We start from the raw sequence: 14,784 nt of genomic DNA on the forward strand, positions 1-14,784 counted from the left end.
ACTTAACTGTATTTCTATATGCTAGAAATAAACATTTTGAAATGAAAAAGAAAACCAACAATACTATTTGCATGTTTTTTCTATTTACCAAGCTGCCAAAAACAGAATTTGAAGTAGTAACCTTGATTTACCCCTTTTCCTCATGAACTCATTCTATCTGAATCAAATCAGCCAGTCCTGTTGACTATCTCCTAACTTACCTTCTTTTCTTCATTCCCCACAGCCAACCACTACTTTCTTAGTAATTTCTTTATTCCAACAATCTCCCAACTGTCTATTAGTTACTGGCTACACTATAACCAAAGGGATATGTGTAAAATACAAGTCTTATGTTTAGTCATATAAAAAAAATTCATGTTTGATTTTATCATGGATTAAAAGGCATTTTATGATATCATGTACTGCTCAAACCTCATCTTTTACCCCTTCTACTTTTATTAAATAAAAGTTTAATACTAAAACTTTTTTCCAGTTCTTCAAATTCAGCATTCCTGTTTCTTCACTCTTGATCTCGGCATATGCTCCTGCTTCTTTCTTAAACACTTCGGTATACCCCAGGTCTCTCTGCCATTCCCTCTCAAAATACAACAGAGTTAAAAGAGACAAGAAGCAAAAAATACCAGTTAGCAGGCTACCAAAGAGGATTACACAATAGGTAAATAAGAGCTTGAATTAAGATATTACAGTAGAAACATATGAACAGATAAGAAAGAAATAGTGAAATATATGAAATAAATTTAAGCATATTAGCAACCATGTACTAAAACATGGCTTGTTGAAATAATGGTCAGCCTCTATGTGACTTTTCTCATATTTATTCAAACCTAACGTGATAAATAATATAAGAATTGAGTTATATAAAAGAAATATTGAAAAGGTAAATAAAATTATACCAAATAAATTGTGTCATAATTTAGTAGTGTTAATTAACAGTATACTGCATTAGAGTAGTGATTTTCATAATATGGTTCCTTGGACAAGCAGCATTAGTGACACAAGGGAACTTATTCGAAAGTAATTTATTGAGTTCCACAGTAGACCTTCTGATTCAGAAATCTCTAGGCATAGGTCCCAGAAATCTGTATTTTAAGAAGCCTTCCAGTTGTTTCTCATGCAAGCTGCGGTTTGAAAACCACGGGGTTAGGAGCTATGCAAAGAAGAGTAAACCAGTAAAATATCATAATCCAACAAAAATTCCAGAAGACTGAACGTGCACAAAGATCAGGCCAACAATAATTAATAATCTACCCTCTATCCTACTTAAGAGCAGTATAATTCAATTTAATAAGGAAAGTAACAGTAAATGCACAGGAATAATATAATCTCAAGGCTCTGTTAAATAGCATGCTGATAAAGACCACTAAGAAAAAGCCACCTTTAACTGCTCATAAAATTAAAGAAATAATGCATAATGAATTATAACCACAATATTATTTTCCTCATTAATTCAACATACATTTACTGAATATTACTACTACAAGATATTATGCTAAAAGCTAAAATTGTGATAAATAGGTCTTAAATTAAAGCATGAGAAATTCTGAAAAGTCAAAGCTTTAAGTAATTTTCTTTGTTGCACTGGAACGTATTACCAAGGAAGATTCTAAAGGGAAAGACAGCAATTATTCTGTATTTGTTATTTAATACTTATGAGAAAAAAACAACATGCTAAGTGCCTTTTATCAATTATAAACCCAATTACATTAATTTCAATGTCTAAGGCAATAGTAGTTCTGTGTCTCTAAAACTAATATACAAAAATATGCATAAATATATACATAATATATACATACATGTGCATATGTATATGTAACATACATAAGTTTTAAGATTTAAAAACTGAGCTAAAGATAGGTGAGAATTAATTCTAGTAGAATCTTGTTAAATTCCTTTTGATTACTGATAGTAATTTTATTATATGGTTACCTCCTCTCCTTAACATGTTCATTTACTATGTAAATCCTATGCATCCATACTATCATCACTTGGGAAGCAACATCATGTGGTAGAGAGTATAGGTTTTGAAGTTAGATCTGAGTTCAAGTTCTTTCTCAGCTACTTCAGTAGTTTGCATGACATTAAACAAATTAATTGACTTTCATAAGCATTAGTTTTTCATCTTTAAAACTGTTTTAGTGACACTTTCATCATAAGTGAGGAAAGTATTGTGAGAATAAAATGGAATATTATAAGCAAAACATTTAGTTGTTTAACAAATTCACAGATGTTTTATAAATGATAATCCCCTACTCCTTTCTCTTGAAGCACAGCATCTTTTTCCTTCAGTCCGTTAATTATTCTCAAAGCCTTAATTCACACTGACACCTAGAATTGGAACGCTACTTATAAGATTTGTGCTCTTGACAACTAGAAATGGGACACTATTTATAAGATTTGTGCTCTAAAGGTCCTTCTGTGGACACATTTTTGCATCTCAAAAATTCTTCCAAATATTTAAATAATGAAACTGCAGTGCAGCAGACAAGACTAGCACGGGGAGTTAGGAGATCCAGGTCCTAGTTTCACTAATGCCAGGAAGTAGCTTTGGCTTGGGATGATGTCTTATGAAAAATTAGAGTGTAAGGCCAGATAATCTCTAAAGCCTCTTTTGGGCCTTTAAAATTCTGATTCTAACTTTTCTGGAAGAATTACTTTGAATCATAAACAACTGGACTCTTGGAACCTGGAATGTATCTTATTTGAGAAGGAATACTCAAGATAGAAAAGACAAAGAAAGAAAAAGTAGGAGACAGCAAAAAGATCAACCTAGCTACAAATACCTTTTTCCCTACATTCATTCTGGTGTAATTAGCTCTACATCTTTTTGTATATGGTATGTCTTTTTGGATACAAATTTATGTGACAGAATTTTTATCTCTTGTAGTATACATGATCTCAATATTAATCCTTCTGGAGTGCTTCCTGAAAAGGATGGTTTTCATACTTATGGTAGGGACTACAGTGGTGAGTCGCTGGTCTCTTCCTCTTTTGTCATCTTGTCACTTACCCAGTCAATCTAATGCCAGCCTATAGCTAGAGGGTCTGACTTACGAGGGTCAGCAAGATCTAAGAATTATGTATTTTTTCTCTCCATGAGGTATACTTCAATGAGGTATAACAGTCACCTTTCAGTATTTGCTTGGCTCACAATTAAGAAAGGAAAAAAACTTTTTATCTGAGGAATGTGAGCACCTTTAAATGATCAGGACAAGAAAGGCATTTAAAAAGTAACAGCAGTCACATCTCACTCTCCCTTCAGGGACATAATTACCTCTTGAAGCTACCTGCTATATGGGCTGTAGACTGAAGCCAAGTAGCCATAAAATGTTATACACCCTTAGTTCAACCATGTATAGCCAATCACTAACCAATGTTATTTCTGTAAATCAATGAGAATTCCTGAAGAACAACTTTTGCACTTACTCGCTCTCCTGATTGATCCTGTTTATTCTTTAAAAACTCAAACTTTTCTTATGTTCTCCAGAGCACTCTCCAAGGCAACTTGCAAGTATATCCTGGGCTGAGGTCCTCAACCTTTGCACTTGAATAAACTCTCTTTAAACTACATTCTGACCCTTTTGATTATTTTAGGTTCAACCTGGGAAGGTTGCATTATTGATATTTCTACTCACTTCCATTTTTACATGGGTTTATTTATCAGGAAACAACAGTATAACTCCAGGCCCCTGAAGAAGCTCAGGTCGTCTAGTGAAGGCATCAAAGTATGAGGAAAGTTTATTTTAATTTTAGTTCAGTATAAAAGCATTTATTTTCTCTGAGACTAGCTGGCCCTTGGTTTGTTTTTCTTTGTGCCATCCTCATATTTTTCCATGGCTGGTTTGTGGTACAAAATCAGTAAATGATGTCAAGAAAATAAGTGGTAGTATTTAACGTTTCATATATAATTCCCACCAGCTAGTCATTCAGAGAACGAAGATCCCAACCACGAGAGAGAGGAAGAAAAAAACTAACTTTTCTCATAAATATTACTTGTATTCTCTATAGCCCTTCTATTAATATAGCCTTATAAACAGATTTCTAAAACATTAATTCAGAACCATTTCTTCAGCCTCCTAATTTTTCTAGAAGTATATGAAATATTCCCTTCAAAATGGAGATCCTCTTACACTAATCAAAAGAATATACTTTATTGTAGAAGTCCCTCACTGTGTAAGCATAGAAATTTACAAAGAATTCAATCAGAATTTGCTTGTATACCCTCTATCTAGGTTCAGAGTAAGGTATATCCTTTAGTGCATTTTGTAACGCTTAATTGTCAAAGTAAACATTTCTATTATTCACATGCTATCTTCTATTTCTATGATGTGATCTTTCTAATTAAAAGAACCACAATTGCAATTACTGAAGAATAAGTAAAAATCCAAGGAGTTTAATGCCAAATAATTGTACCGCTCTGAAATTTAATCTCTATCTTATTTATGAGGGTCTCTGATGAAATTTGGAAATTTGACATTGAATAAATTAAGAATTTTTATTAGAAATAGCTCTCTACAAATACAATAAAAAAACTAATTTTACTTTAGTGCAGACTATATACATCTGAAGGTATTTTAACCTTTATGCCCAATTTCCTCTCTTTCAGTCAACAGGCATAAATTGGACTTTTTAGTTGTCTGAGACACAGAATCAATGAAAGTGACATTACCTGACATAATCATGAAAGTCTTAAAGGTAATAACTTCTGAAAGATTAAAACGTCAAGAAAAGAGGAACAAAAGAAAAAGAATTACCTCTATTTAAGTCAAGTAAAAAAAAATTTCATCAAATCAGTGAATATTGTAAATCAGAAAGGACTTTCTATACTAAACTGAGAGGAAAAACTAAATAAAAATGAAAGATAAAATGTTAAACTTACTGGGTTATCTGTGGAATCATCAGCCAACTGTAAACCAAAATAGTCCTGCTCAGTCAAATCAAGATGCTTGAAGACTATATCCAACAAGACTTGCCCCTGATCATGTTTCTGGAAAAAAAAAATTGAATGAAATCAACTTTGATAGGTTACTCACTTTACATTTTTTAACCTGGTCAACTTTTGTCCTCATATATTAACCCATTTATGGCAGAGGTAGCAAACTTTTTTCCTGCGAAAAATCAGGCCTTGGTGATGACCTTGAACAGCAGGATATAAATAACTCCCAGGAGCTTAGCATGCCAATAATGGAGCACTAGGCATAAATGGGTTAACTTGGTAACTGTTTCCATACCGATGACTTGGTTGAGAAAAAAGACTTCACATGTGACACAGTACTTTTAGAAAACAACCTGACCTTAGGCAAACTGGTTTAAAGAGCATACACTACGAAAATATAAAGAAACATTTTATTGAAAATACTTTCCACTTTCAGGCTATCATGGTATTTTTGTTAGTTCATATTATTGCCGCATCAACTCATGTATATTATCTATATCATTTTGTTATGCCTTTTATTTAAATTGTGACTGGAAAGTGATATATTTGGCTAAATATTACTTAAAATATAATTTTGTATTAAAATAAATAATGCCATAAAAGGGGAAACAAAGATGGTAACAATAATTCATAGCTAATTGATAAAGGATTGCTAATATTTTCATTGCCAAAGTACTTAGAGAACTTTAGAAAACTATCTCATTTTAACCTCATACTAATTCTATCATGTAGAATTAGTACTACTATTCTTTGGGGAAGTAACTACAACTTCCCCAAATTCCAAAGCTGTTAAACTGTGGTACAAAAGATATGATTAGATAATCCTCCCCACCAAAAAATGTAACTAGTGAGTAAAAACAGACAAATGATCAACAAGTTCAGTTAAAATTAAAAAAGAAACTGGGAAATTATAATGACATGCCATGGGCAAACAACAATCCCCAAAATAAAATCCAATGATAAAAAATAAAGACAAGAAATACTTATTGCTGCTAACATGGTAGAAAGATAGCTGTTGGGAAAGCAATTTGACAAAACAAGCAATAACAATATCAACTACTCTGGCATCTTAATATAAGTAGCAAACAAAATCTAATACTGGAGGAAACTTCTATACCTATCAATAAATTCACTAGAGAAGCTTATTCTTGCTACATTTATATATGACATATATTAGAAACACATGTGCAATGGTTTGAGTTTGTCCCCTAGAATTCATGTGTTGAAAATTTGGTCCCTGGTATGGTGCTTTTGAGAGACAAGACCTTTAAGAGGTGATTAGATCATTTACAGGGATTAATGTCGCTTTCCAGAGACAAGGTTAACTCTCAAGGGAGCGAGTGAGTTCTCACTATCCCAGTACTAGATTAATTACCACAAATGGGTTGGTATAAAGTGAGGTTGCCCCTGGGGTTCTGTCCCTTTTACATGCACCCACTTCCCCCTCTGCTTCTCTGACATGTTATGACACAGCATGCAACCCTCAGGACCGACCAGATGTGGCAATCTGATCTTGGATTTGTTTTCCCAGCCAAAATAAACCTCTTTTTTTTTCAAGAAGTAGTTTCACTCTTGTTGCCCAGGCTGGAGTGCAATGGCACAATCTGACCTTGGCTCACTGCAACTTCTGCCTCCCGGGTTCAAGCGATTCTCCTGTCTCAGTCTCCTGAGTAGCCGGGATTATAGGTGCATGCCATCACGCCCGGCTAATTTTTGTATTTTTAGTAGAGAAAGGGTTTCATCATATTGGTCAGGTTGGTCTCGAACTCCTGACCTCAGGTGATCTGCCCGCCTCAGCCTCCCAAAGTGCTGGGATTATAGGCGTGAGCCACCACGCCTAGCCAATAAACCTCTTTTTAAAATAAATTACCCAGTCTCAGGTATTCTGCTATAGTAACAGAAAATGGACATGGTAGAGAACAGTGATATATTTTACCACTAGTTTTTCTTCTCATTAGCTACAGCAGTTTAGAAACTTCCAGATACCAGTCAGAATTCAAACTTACAGCTGAAACAATAAGGACATATTTTTTTCATATAATAGAAAGTATAGAGGCACAAAAGACTCCAGAGCAAGCTAATTTGGCAGTCAAGGGACATCAAGACTAGGTTTCTTTCCATCATTCTCATCTGCATTCCAAGTGTTGGCTATATTTGTGAGCCTTTAGCAAGATGCTCACGGCAATTCCAAGATTCATACCCACATGTGACGATGTTCAAAAGAACAAGCTCCCTTGTAAAGGTTACCGTACAAAGACTCTTATAGGCCAGAACTGGGTCAAATGGCTACCTGAAAAAAACTCATCAATCGTGGGAAGTATGTGCTTCAAACAGCACTTCCCAATGTTGGCTCCCATTCAAATTGCCTGCAAATGTTTTATAGACTGATGCAGTCTACCTCCCTGACCTGTCTCTCATTCTGATTATATTTGTCTGGGGAAGAGACCAAGCATTAATCTTTTTAAAAAGCTACTAAGGTGAGTCCAGTGTACCTTTGGTTGAAGAAACTATTCTTTCCTCCACTGAATGTATAGATTTATTTCTGGGCTCTATACCTTGGGTTTTCTTTCACTTCCTATATATCACAGACTGGGTACTGCAGAATTCTGTAACCCAGAAATGCCAATAAGTGCTGATGAAAGAGCCCAAGAAAAGCCTGCCTTCTCTAGGAAAAGGACCAGAAAAGGGTACATGGCAGCACAGAAACTTGACAATGCCAAACCCAATGGGAAAAAAACTGGGCCCTTCTCTACTTGTGTGCATGGAAATCAAATGAGAAGCCTAGTTTCATGTGCCACCTGGTTTGAGCAGGCAGCAAGTGAAAAGCCTGAACTTCTACCCACTTCCAAACAGTACCGAGTAGTACTTCATAACATCTCCTCTAGGGTGGTGTAAAGCAGAAGCAGAAAACATATCCTGAACTTTCACTTAGGCTTACTGGTAGCACGAGGTATTAGGCTTCCCTTATTGAGTGGGTATTAGGAGAAGCTGAGGAGGAAGCCTGGACTTTCACAGCTATCATTGCATTGCTGTAGCAAGTGGTGTCTCCAAAACAGACAGGAGGAAGAAGATTTGAGAGAAAAGGTAGATGGAAAAAGGGATAGTTAAATCTTGAAGTGTAATCCTGGATAGGACACTTAACAATGAACTAACTACATTTGAAACTCACCAAAATTTAAAAAGCAGGCCAAGACCTGTATGCTACCAAGGTGACTCCCTACTACGAAGACAATTAAATATTATCCAAAATCTCATAACAAAATGTCTCAAATGTCTGAGATACTATCTAAAATCATTCATTATAACAAGAGCTAGGAAAATCTCAACTAGAATAAGAAAACACAATCAACAGATGTCAACACCAAAATGAATCAGATGTTGGAATTATCTGACAAAGATTTGGAAGCAGTCATCAGAAAAAAAGTTTCAATGGAAGCAACCATTATGAATGTTGTTAAAAAGAAAATTAGAAAAAAACAAAGATTATTTCAGCAAAGAAAGAGAAGATAGAAAAGAACCAAATGCAAATTATATAACTGAAAAATACAGTAACAAAAACGTATTAGATGGGCTCAACAGAAGAATAAACATAAGAAAGAAAAAAAATGATCAATGAACCTGAAGAAAAAGCAATAGAAATTAGTCATTAAGAACAACACTGAAAAGGGCCGGGTGCAGTGGCTCACACCTGTAATCCCAGCACTGTGGGAGGCCGAGGCAGGCAAATCAGGAGGTCAGGAGATCAAGACCATCCTGGCTAATATGGTGAAACCCTGTCTCTACTAAAAAAAAAAAAAATACAAAACATTAGCCGGGCATGGTGGCACACGCCTGTAGTCCCAGCTACCCGGGAGGGTGAGGTAGGAGAATCGCTTGAACCCGGGAGTTGGAGATCGCACCACTGCACTCCAGCTTGGGCAACAGAGCAAGACTCCATCTCAAAAAAAAAAAAAAAAGAAAAAGAAAAAGAAAAAGAACAACAGAAAAAACAGACTGAAAAAATAAAAGGATGACAACAACCAGACTGTCAGCAACCTGTGGGACAAGAAAAAATGAAGTAGCATTCATTTCACGTTTTATTGTAAAAATAAAATGTTTACAAATTTGGCTCTGTCACCCAGGCTGGAGTGCAGTGGTGCAACCTTGGCTCACTGCAATCTCCACCTCACTGGATCAAGCAATTCCCCTGCCTCAGTCTCCAGAGTAGCTGGGATTACAGGCACATGCTACCAAGCCCAGCTAATTTTCTTTGTATTTTTAGTTTCACCATGTTGGCCAGACTGGTCTCGAACTCCTAACCTCAGGCAATCCGCCCGCCTTGGCCTCCCAAAGTGCTGGGATTACAGTCATGAGCCACCGTGCCCTGCACATTTCTTTTCTAATAGAAAAGCAGCTTGAAAAGCAGCTACTTGGGAGACTGGGAGAGGAGAATTGCTTGAACCCGGGAGGCAGAGGTTGCACTGAGCCAATATCATGCCACTGAACTCCAGCCCGGGTGACAGAGCGAAATTCTGTCTCAAAAAAAAAAAGAAAAAAGAAAAGAAACTCAGGGAGCTAACACTCATCTTTTAACCTGGGATTCTGAATCTCTAAAGGCCTCTGACCAGCTAAAACAAGCCTTGCTTAAGGTACCAGCTCTCAGCCTTCCTGTAGGGAAGGCCTTCAATCTGTATGTATCAGAAAGGAAGGGAATGGCTGTGAGAGTTTTAACAAAGGCTTGAGGACCAGCTCAACAGCCAGTGGGTTACCTAAGTAGTGAACTTGATTTGATGGCTAAAGGATGGCCAGCATGTCTCCAAGCCATTGCCTCAGTAGCTCTGCTGGTTCCAGAAGCATCCAAATTAGCCCTAAGAAATGATTTAACTGTTTATACCCCATATAATGTGGCAATACTACAGTACTCTAGGGGGAGCCTTTGGCAAGCCCCTTAAATATCATGCCCTGCTGTTGGAGGGTTCCAACATCCAATTAAAGACCTGTTCTCGCCTAAACACAGCCACCTTCCTCCCCAAGGAAACAGGGGAACCTGAGCATAACTGTTAACAAGTCATAGTACAGACCTATGTAGCCAGGGAAGATATCAGGGAAACTTCCCTAGAGAACCAGGACTGGACCCTCTTCACAAAGGCAGCTCTTTTGTAGAAAAAGGGATCAGTCAGGCAGGATACCAGTAGTCACTCTAAATGACATCATTGAAACTGCGTCTCTCCCTCCAGGCACAAGCACTCAATTAGCTGAGCTAACAGCTCTTACAAGAGCAACTGAATTAAACAAAGGAAAGGTAGTTAACATTTACACTGACTCCAAGTATGCTTGCCTGGTTCTCCTTGCTCATGCTGCCATCTCCATGCTCATGCTGCCATTTGAAAGGAAAGGCATTTTCTTATTACCAATGGATTTCCTATAAAATATCACAAGAAAATTAACAGGCTATTATCCTCAGTTTTCCTTCCATGAGAAATAGCAGTGAGGCATTGCAGGGGACATCAAAAGGGAACAGATGAGGTAGCCAAGACAATAGATTAGCTGATTAGGCAGCAACGTCAGTGGCAAGGAAGCCTCAAGACATCAACACACTTCAAACCCCTCTAATCTGGGAAGGCTCCATAAGAGAAATTAAACCTCAGTGCTCCCCTACAGAAACAGAATGGGCCACTTCTCGAGGATACTTGTCAGCCCTCAGGATGGCTACAGTTAGAGGATGGCAAACTTCACTTGCTAGTCTCCAGCCAACAGAAAGTCCTTAAAATCTTTCATCAAGCTTTTCACTTGGGAAAGGATAAAACTTACTGATGTGCCAGAGATTGTTTTCACGAGAGAACTTACTAAAAACAATCAAGCAAGTTGTTAATGCTTGTGAAGTCTGTCTTAAAAATAATCCCCTGAACAGGCAACTCCTTCCTCCTCAAACCCAAAGAATAGGAAGTTATCCAGAGGAAGACTGGCAGCTAGACTTCACCCATATGCCAAAAACAAAAGGCATTCAATACCTGCTGGTATGGGTAGATGCCTTCACTAACTGGGTAGAAGCATCTCCATGCCATACAGAAAAAGCCTCTGAGGTAATAAAAATGTTAATTAATGGAATAACTCCTCTACGTAGGTACCTTCAAAGTGACAAAGGGCTCTCATTTAAGGCAGCTGTCACACAGGGGTCTCAAAAGTCCTAGGCATAGAATATCATCTCCATCGTGCTTGGACACCCAATCCTCAGGAAAAGTAGAGAAGAGACACCTCAGAAAATTATCCCGACAAACTCACCTTCCTTGGGTCACTCTTCTTCCTAAGGCCTTAATACAAGTAAGAAATACCCCTTCAAAATTAGGTCTTAGCCCTTTTGAGATGCTGTACAGACAGTCTTGCCTTACCAATGATTTTCTATTAGATCAAGAAACCTCTGAGCCTCTGAGCTAGTTAAGCATATAACCTCTCTGGCTCACTTCCAACAGGAATTAGCACAATTAGCAAAAGCCCAACCCCAGGAAACAGGGACACCTCTATTTAACCCAGGAGATTTGGTACTGATAAAGGCTCTCCCTTCTCTCTCTGCCTCCCTCCCTAAACCCAAGCTGGGAAGGGCCTAACACTGTTCTTCTTTTAACCCCCTCTAGGCAATAAAAGTTACTCCTGGATACATAACACTTGCGTCAAAGCCTGAAGAACCGAGGGAGCAACCCCTGACAGCCCAGAAGAATGTTCTGAATATCAGTGTGAAGAAATAGGAGATCTGGCCGGAGCGGTGGCTCACGCCTGTAATCCCAGCACTCTGGGAGGCCAAGGCGGGTGGATCACAAGGTCAGGAGATCAAGACCATCCTGGCTAACAGGTGAAACCCGGGTCTCTACAAAAAATACAAAAAATTAGCCAGGCATGGTGGCAGGCGCCTGTAGTACCAGCTACTCCGGAGGCTGAGGCAGGAGAACCCGGGAGGCGGAGCTTGCAGTGAGCCGAGATTGCACCACTGCACTCCAGCCTGGGCTACAAAGCGAGACTCTGTCTCCAACAAAAGAATACAAAAATAAGAAATTTGAGATCTTGGCCGGGAATGGTTACTCACACCTGTAATCCCAGCACTTTGGGAGGCTGAGGTGGGCAGATAACAAGGTCAGGCGTTCGAGACCAGCCTGGCCAGTATCATGAAACCCCATTTCTACTAAAAAATACAAAAAAATTAGCCAGGCATGGTGGCGCACAACTGTAGTCCCAGGTACTCAGGAGGCTGAGGCAGGAGAATTGCTTAAACCCGGAAGGCAGAGGTTGAAGTGAGCCAAGATTGCGCCACTGCACTCCAGCCTGGGCGACAGAGTAAGAGTCTATCTCAAAATAAAAAAAAAATTTAAAAAAATATAAATAAAAAAGAAATGGGAGATCTTTAAGCTGAAAGTCACGAAAGATAAGTAACTGAGTGAGAACTACTCATTTTACGCAGTCTCACCCCTACCTCACCAAATACTTTTTGTCTTGTCTACCTCTCCTTTTGAGATTCATTGCCAAATATTAGAATTTCTTTTTGATGGGAATTATTTACCATGCTGCCCCTGCAGGAATTGCTACACTCTACTATTTGCAGTAGGATTATAGACTGTAGCACTCTCAGGGTACAATATTGGACAGAGAATCTCAATTACTGTAGCATTTTGCTTAATTATCATCCTCCTAGTAGGAATAACAGTTACTAACAGGAAGTAAACATGAGTGTTTTACTATCAATAAGTCTGTTAGGACTTCTTGTCAGACTTAGTAATATGTCACATCCTTTAGCTCCTGCAGTATCAGCCATGGCCCATTTGGATAACAAGACTAATTGTTGGGTCTGTCCTAAGTGGTTTGCTCAGTTTAATGACACTAAGGAACCCTTCAGTGACCCACAACTCACCATCGTAGGATTCCCTTTGTTAGCTTTACCTTTAATCCTTAAAGATTTAGGAGACATAAATGGGACATAGTTTGGGGCACTTTTAACTGGGTAACTAACTCCTCTCAGCACAACGCTCTTCCCCCAGTGCCAAAGAACACTCTCCCCAAAGATAAACTTCACACCCTCAGGCTGGTAAAAGTTGACCGGGTAATAGCAAATACCTCCCTCTGCTTTAAAAGCAGTAGGGAAGGACCATACTTGGGAGATCTCAGATACTGTAACATCACACTTGTAATTGCTGATAGTTCAAAGATGTGGGGAGGAAAACGCAACAGAAGCGATCTAAAAGGATGAGAAGCCCTAATGGGGGGCTTTCAAAATCTAGCCTTTCCTTCTGGTTGGAAGTCTCGATGTGAGTGGTATGCTCTAAGTCACTATGCTGACTATAATGTAACGAATAACATGGGGCGGGCGCGGTGGCTCATGCCTGTAATCCCAGCACTTGGGGAGGCCAAGGTGGGTGGATCACGAGGTCAGGAGATTGAGACCATCCTGTCTAACGTGGTGAAACCCTGCCTCCACTAAAAATACAAAAAATTAGCCGGGCATGGTGGCAGGCGCCTGCAGTCCCAGCTACTTGGGAGGCTGAGGCAGAAGAATGGTGTGAACCAGGGAGGCGGAGCTTGCAGAGATCGCACCACTGCACTCCAGGCTGGGTGACAGAGTGAGACTCTGTCTCAAAAAAAAAAAAAAAAAAAAAAAAAAAAGAACACATGAGCCTTTCCAAATATGCTCCCCCATGGAATTCCAGACCCTTGTATGATGCTTGCTAACGGTAGCAGCTTACAAATCTGTGGGTGAACTGGAGACATCTGGACTGACAGCCCTTGCCACAAGGATCATCTGAGATATTGGCCAGGGCATATTATGTTTTTAATTTTTCGAAACTCCATTTGTCAGGTGGATCCTTCTCACTTGGCATGTCAAATTCCAAACAGCATTGTAAATGACTATTCTAAATAGGGATATACTTATCCCAAGGATGCCCCTATTGTATGTAAAGAAGGGAAACTTCTAAGATATGAGAAAAATCTGCTGGTGTCTCTCACAAGCCACAACTTAGAACCATCCCTTCAAGGAACAGGGCTATATTTTCTTTGTGGCTCCTGGATAAACGTAATCCTCCCAAGGCCTTGTAAGGGAACTTGTACTATAAAAGCAGTAGTTCTCGACTTGTTATTTTTAAATTCTCCTGAGATGGCAGCATCATCTGGGGACATCCCTAACTCAGGGTCTTTTAGGCAAACTGCATTATCTCGTATATGCTGGACAAAGAGATCTATCATTTCTATGCCCTGGCATGGAGATTTAACTGAAAGGGTAGACTGGGGAGGGCATGCACATGATAACACCATCTTAGAAAAACCATGGATGAAAAATTCTATAGTCAGAGGTCTATTCTGGTTTATGGGCACCCCTCTCCTTGAAAGATCAGTACTTAATATTTCCATTATGATGCAATGAGGATGGAAAGCAACTGTAGGCGCCACAGAAGCACAACAGCCATCTACAGACATTTTAGTCTCAGTAGTAGCACAAAATAGATAGGCCTTAGATGTCCTGATAGCTGAAGTAGGAGGTACCTGTGCACTTTTAAATGAAACATGCTGTTTCTGGATTAACACCTCTAGTCAAGTAGAGGAAAATATACACATACTTAAAAATCAAATCAAAATAATTGACAGGCTAAAAAAAAAATGCAGGCTTCAGCCCTGGGTGGTTACAATCCCTCTTTAATGAATTCCAGTCATCTTTATGGAATTGGTTAGCTCTTTTATTAAGCTCCCTCCTGCTTATACATCTTGTATTCATATTTGCACCTTGTATACTCACTACTATAACTCGAATTATTTTCTCTTGCCTAGAAGCAATCAAACTCCAGATGGTGCTGCAAAGTGAACCATGCGTGGGCACACCATTCTTCTGAGGACCC

General features: G+C 38.6%; 1 protein-coding gene across 3 annotated transcripts in view; it reads right to left on the reverse strand.

Moving 5' to 3' along the window:
* The window catches only part of PTPN4 (protein tyrosine phosphatase non-receptor type 4), a 241,659-nt gene that overhangs the window by 116,470 nt on the left and 110,405 nt on the right, over positions 1-14,784 (reverse strand). For all 3 annotated transcript variants that reach the window (XM_007964710.3, XM_037988092.2, XM_073019612.1), the window contains one exon: positions 4,877-4,984. In XM_007964710.3, coding sequence (XP_007962901.1) covers positions 4,877-4,984 — 108 coding nt within the window. The remainder of the gene's footprint in view (positions 1-4,876; positions 4,985-14,784) is intronic.

Source organism: Chlorocebus sabaeus, chromosome 10 (assembly GCF_047675955.1).
Source record: "Chlorocebus sabaeus isolate Y175 chromosome 10, mChlSab1.0.hap1, whole genome shotgun sequence".
NCBI lineage: Eukaryota > Metazoa > Chordata > Mammalia > Primates > Cercopithecidae > Chlorocebus > Chlorocebus sabaeus.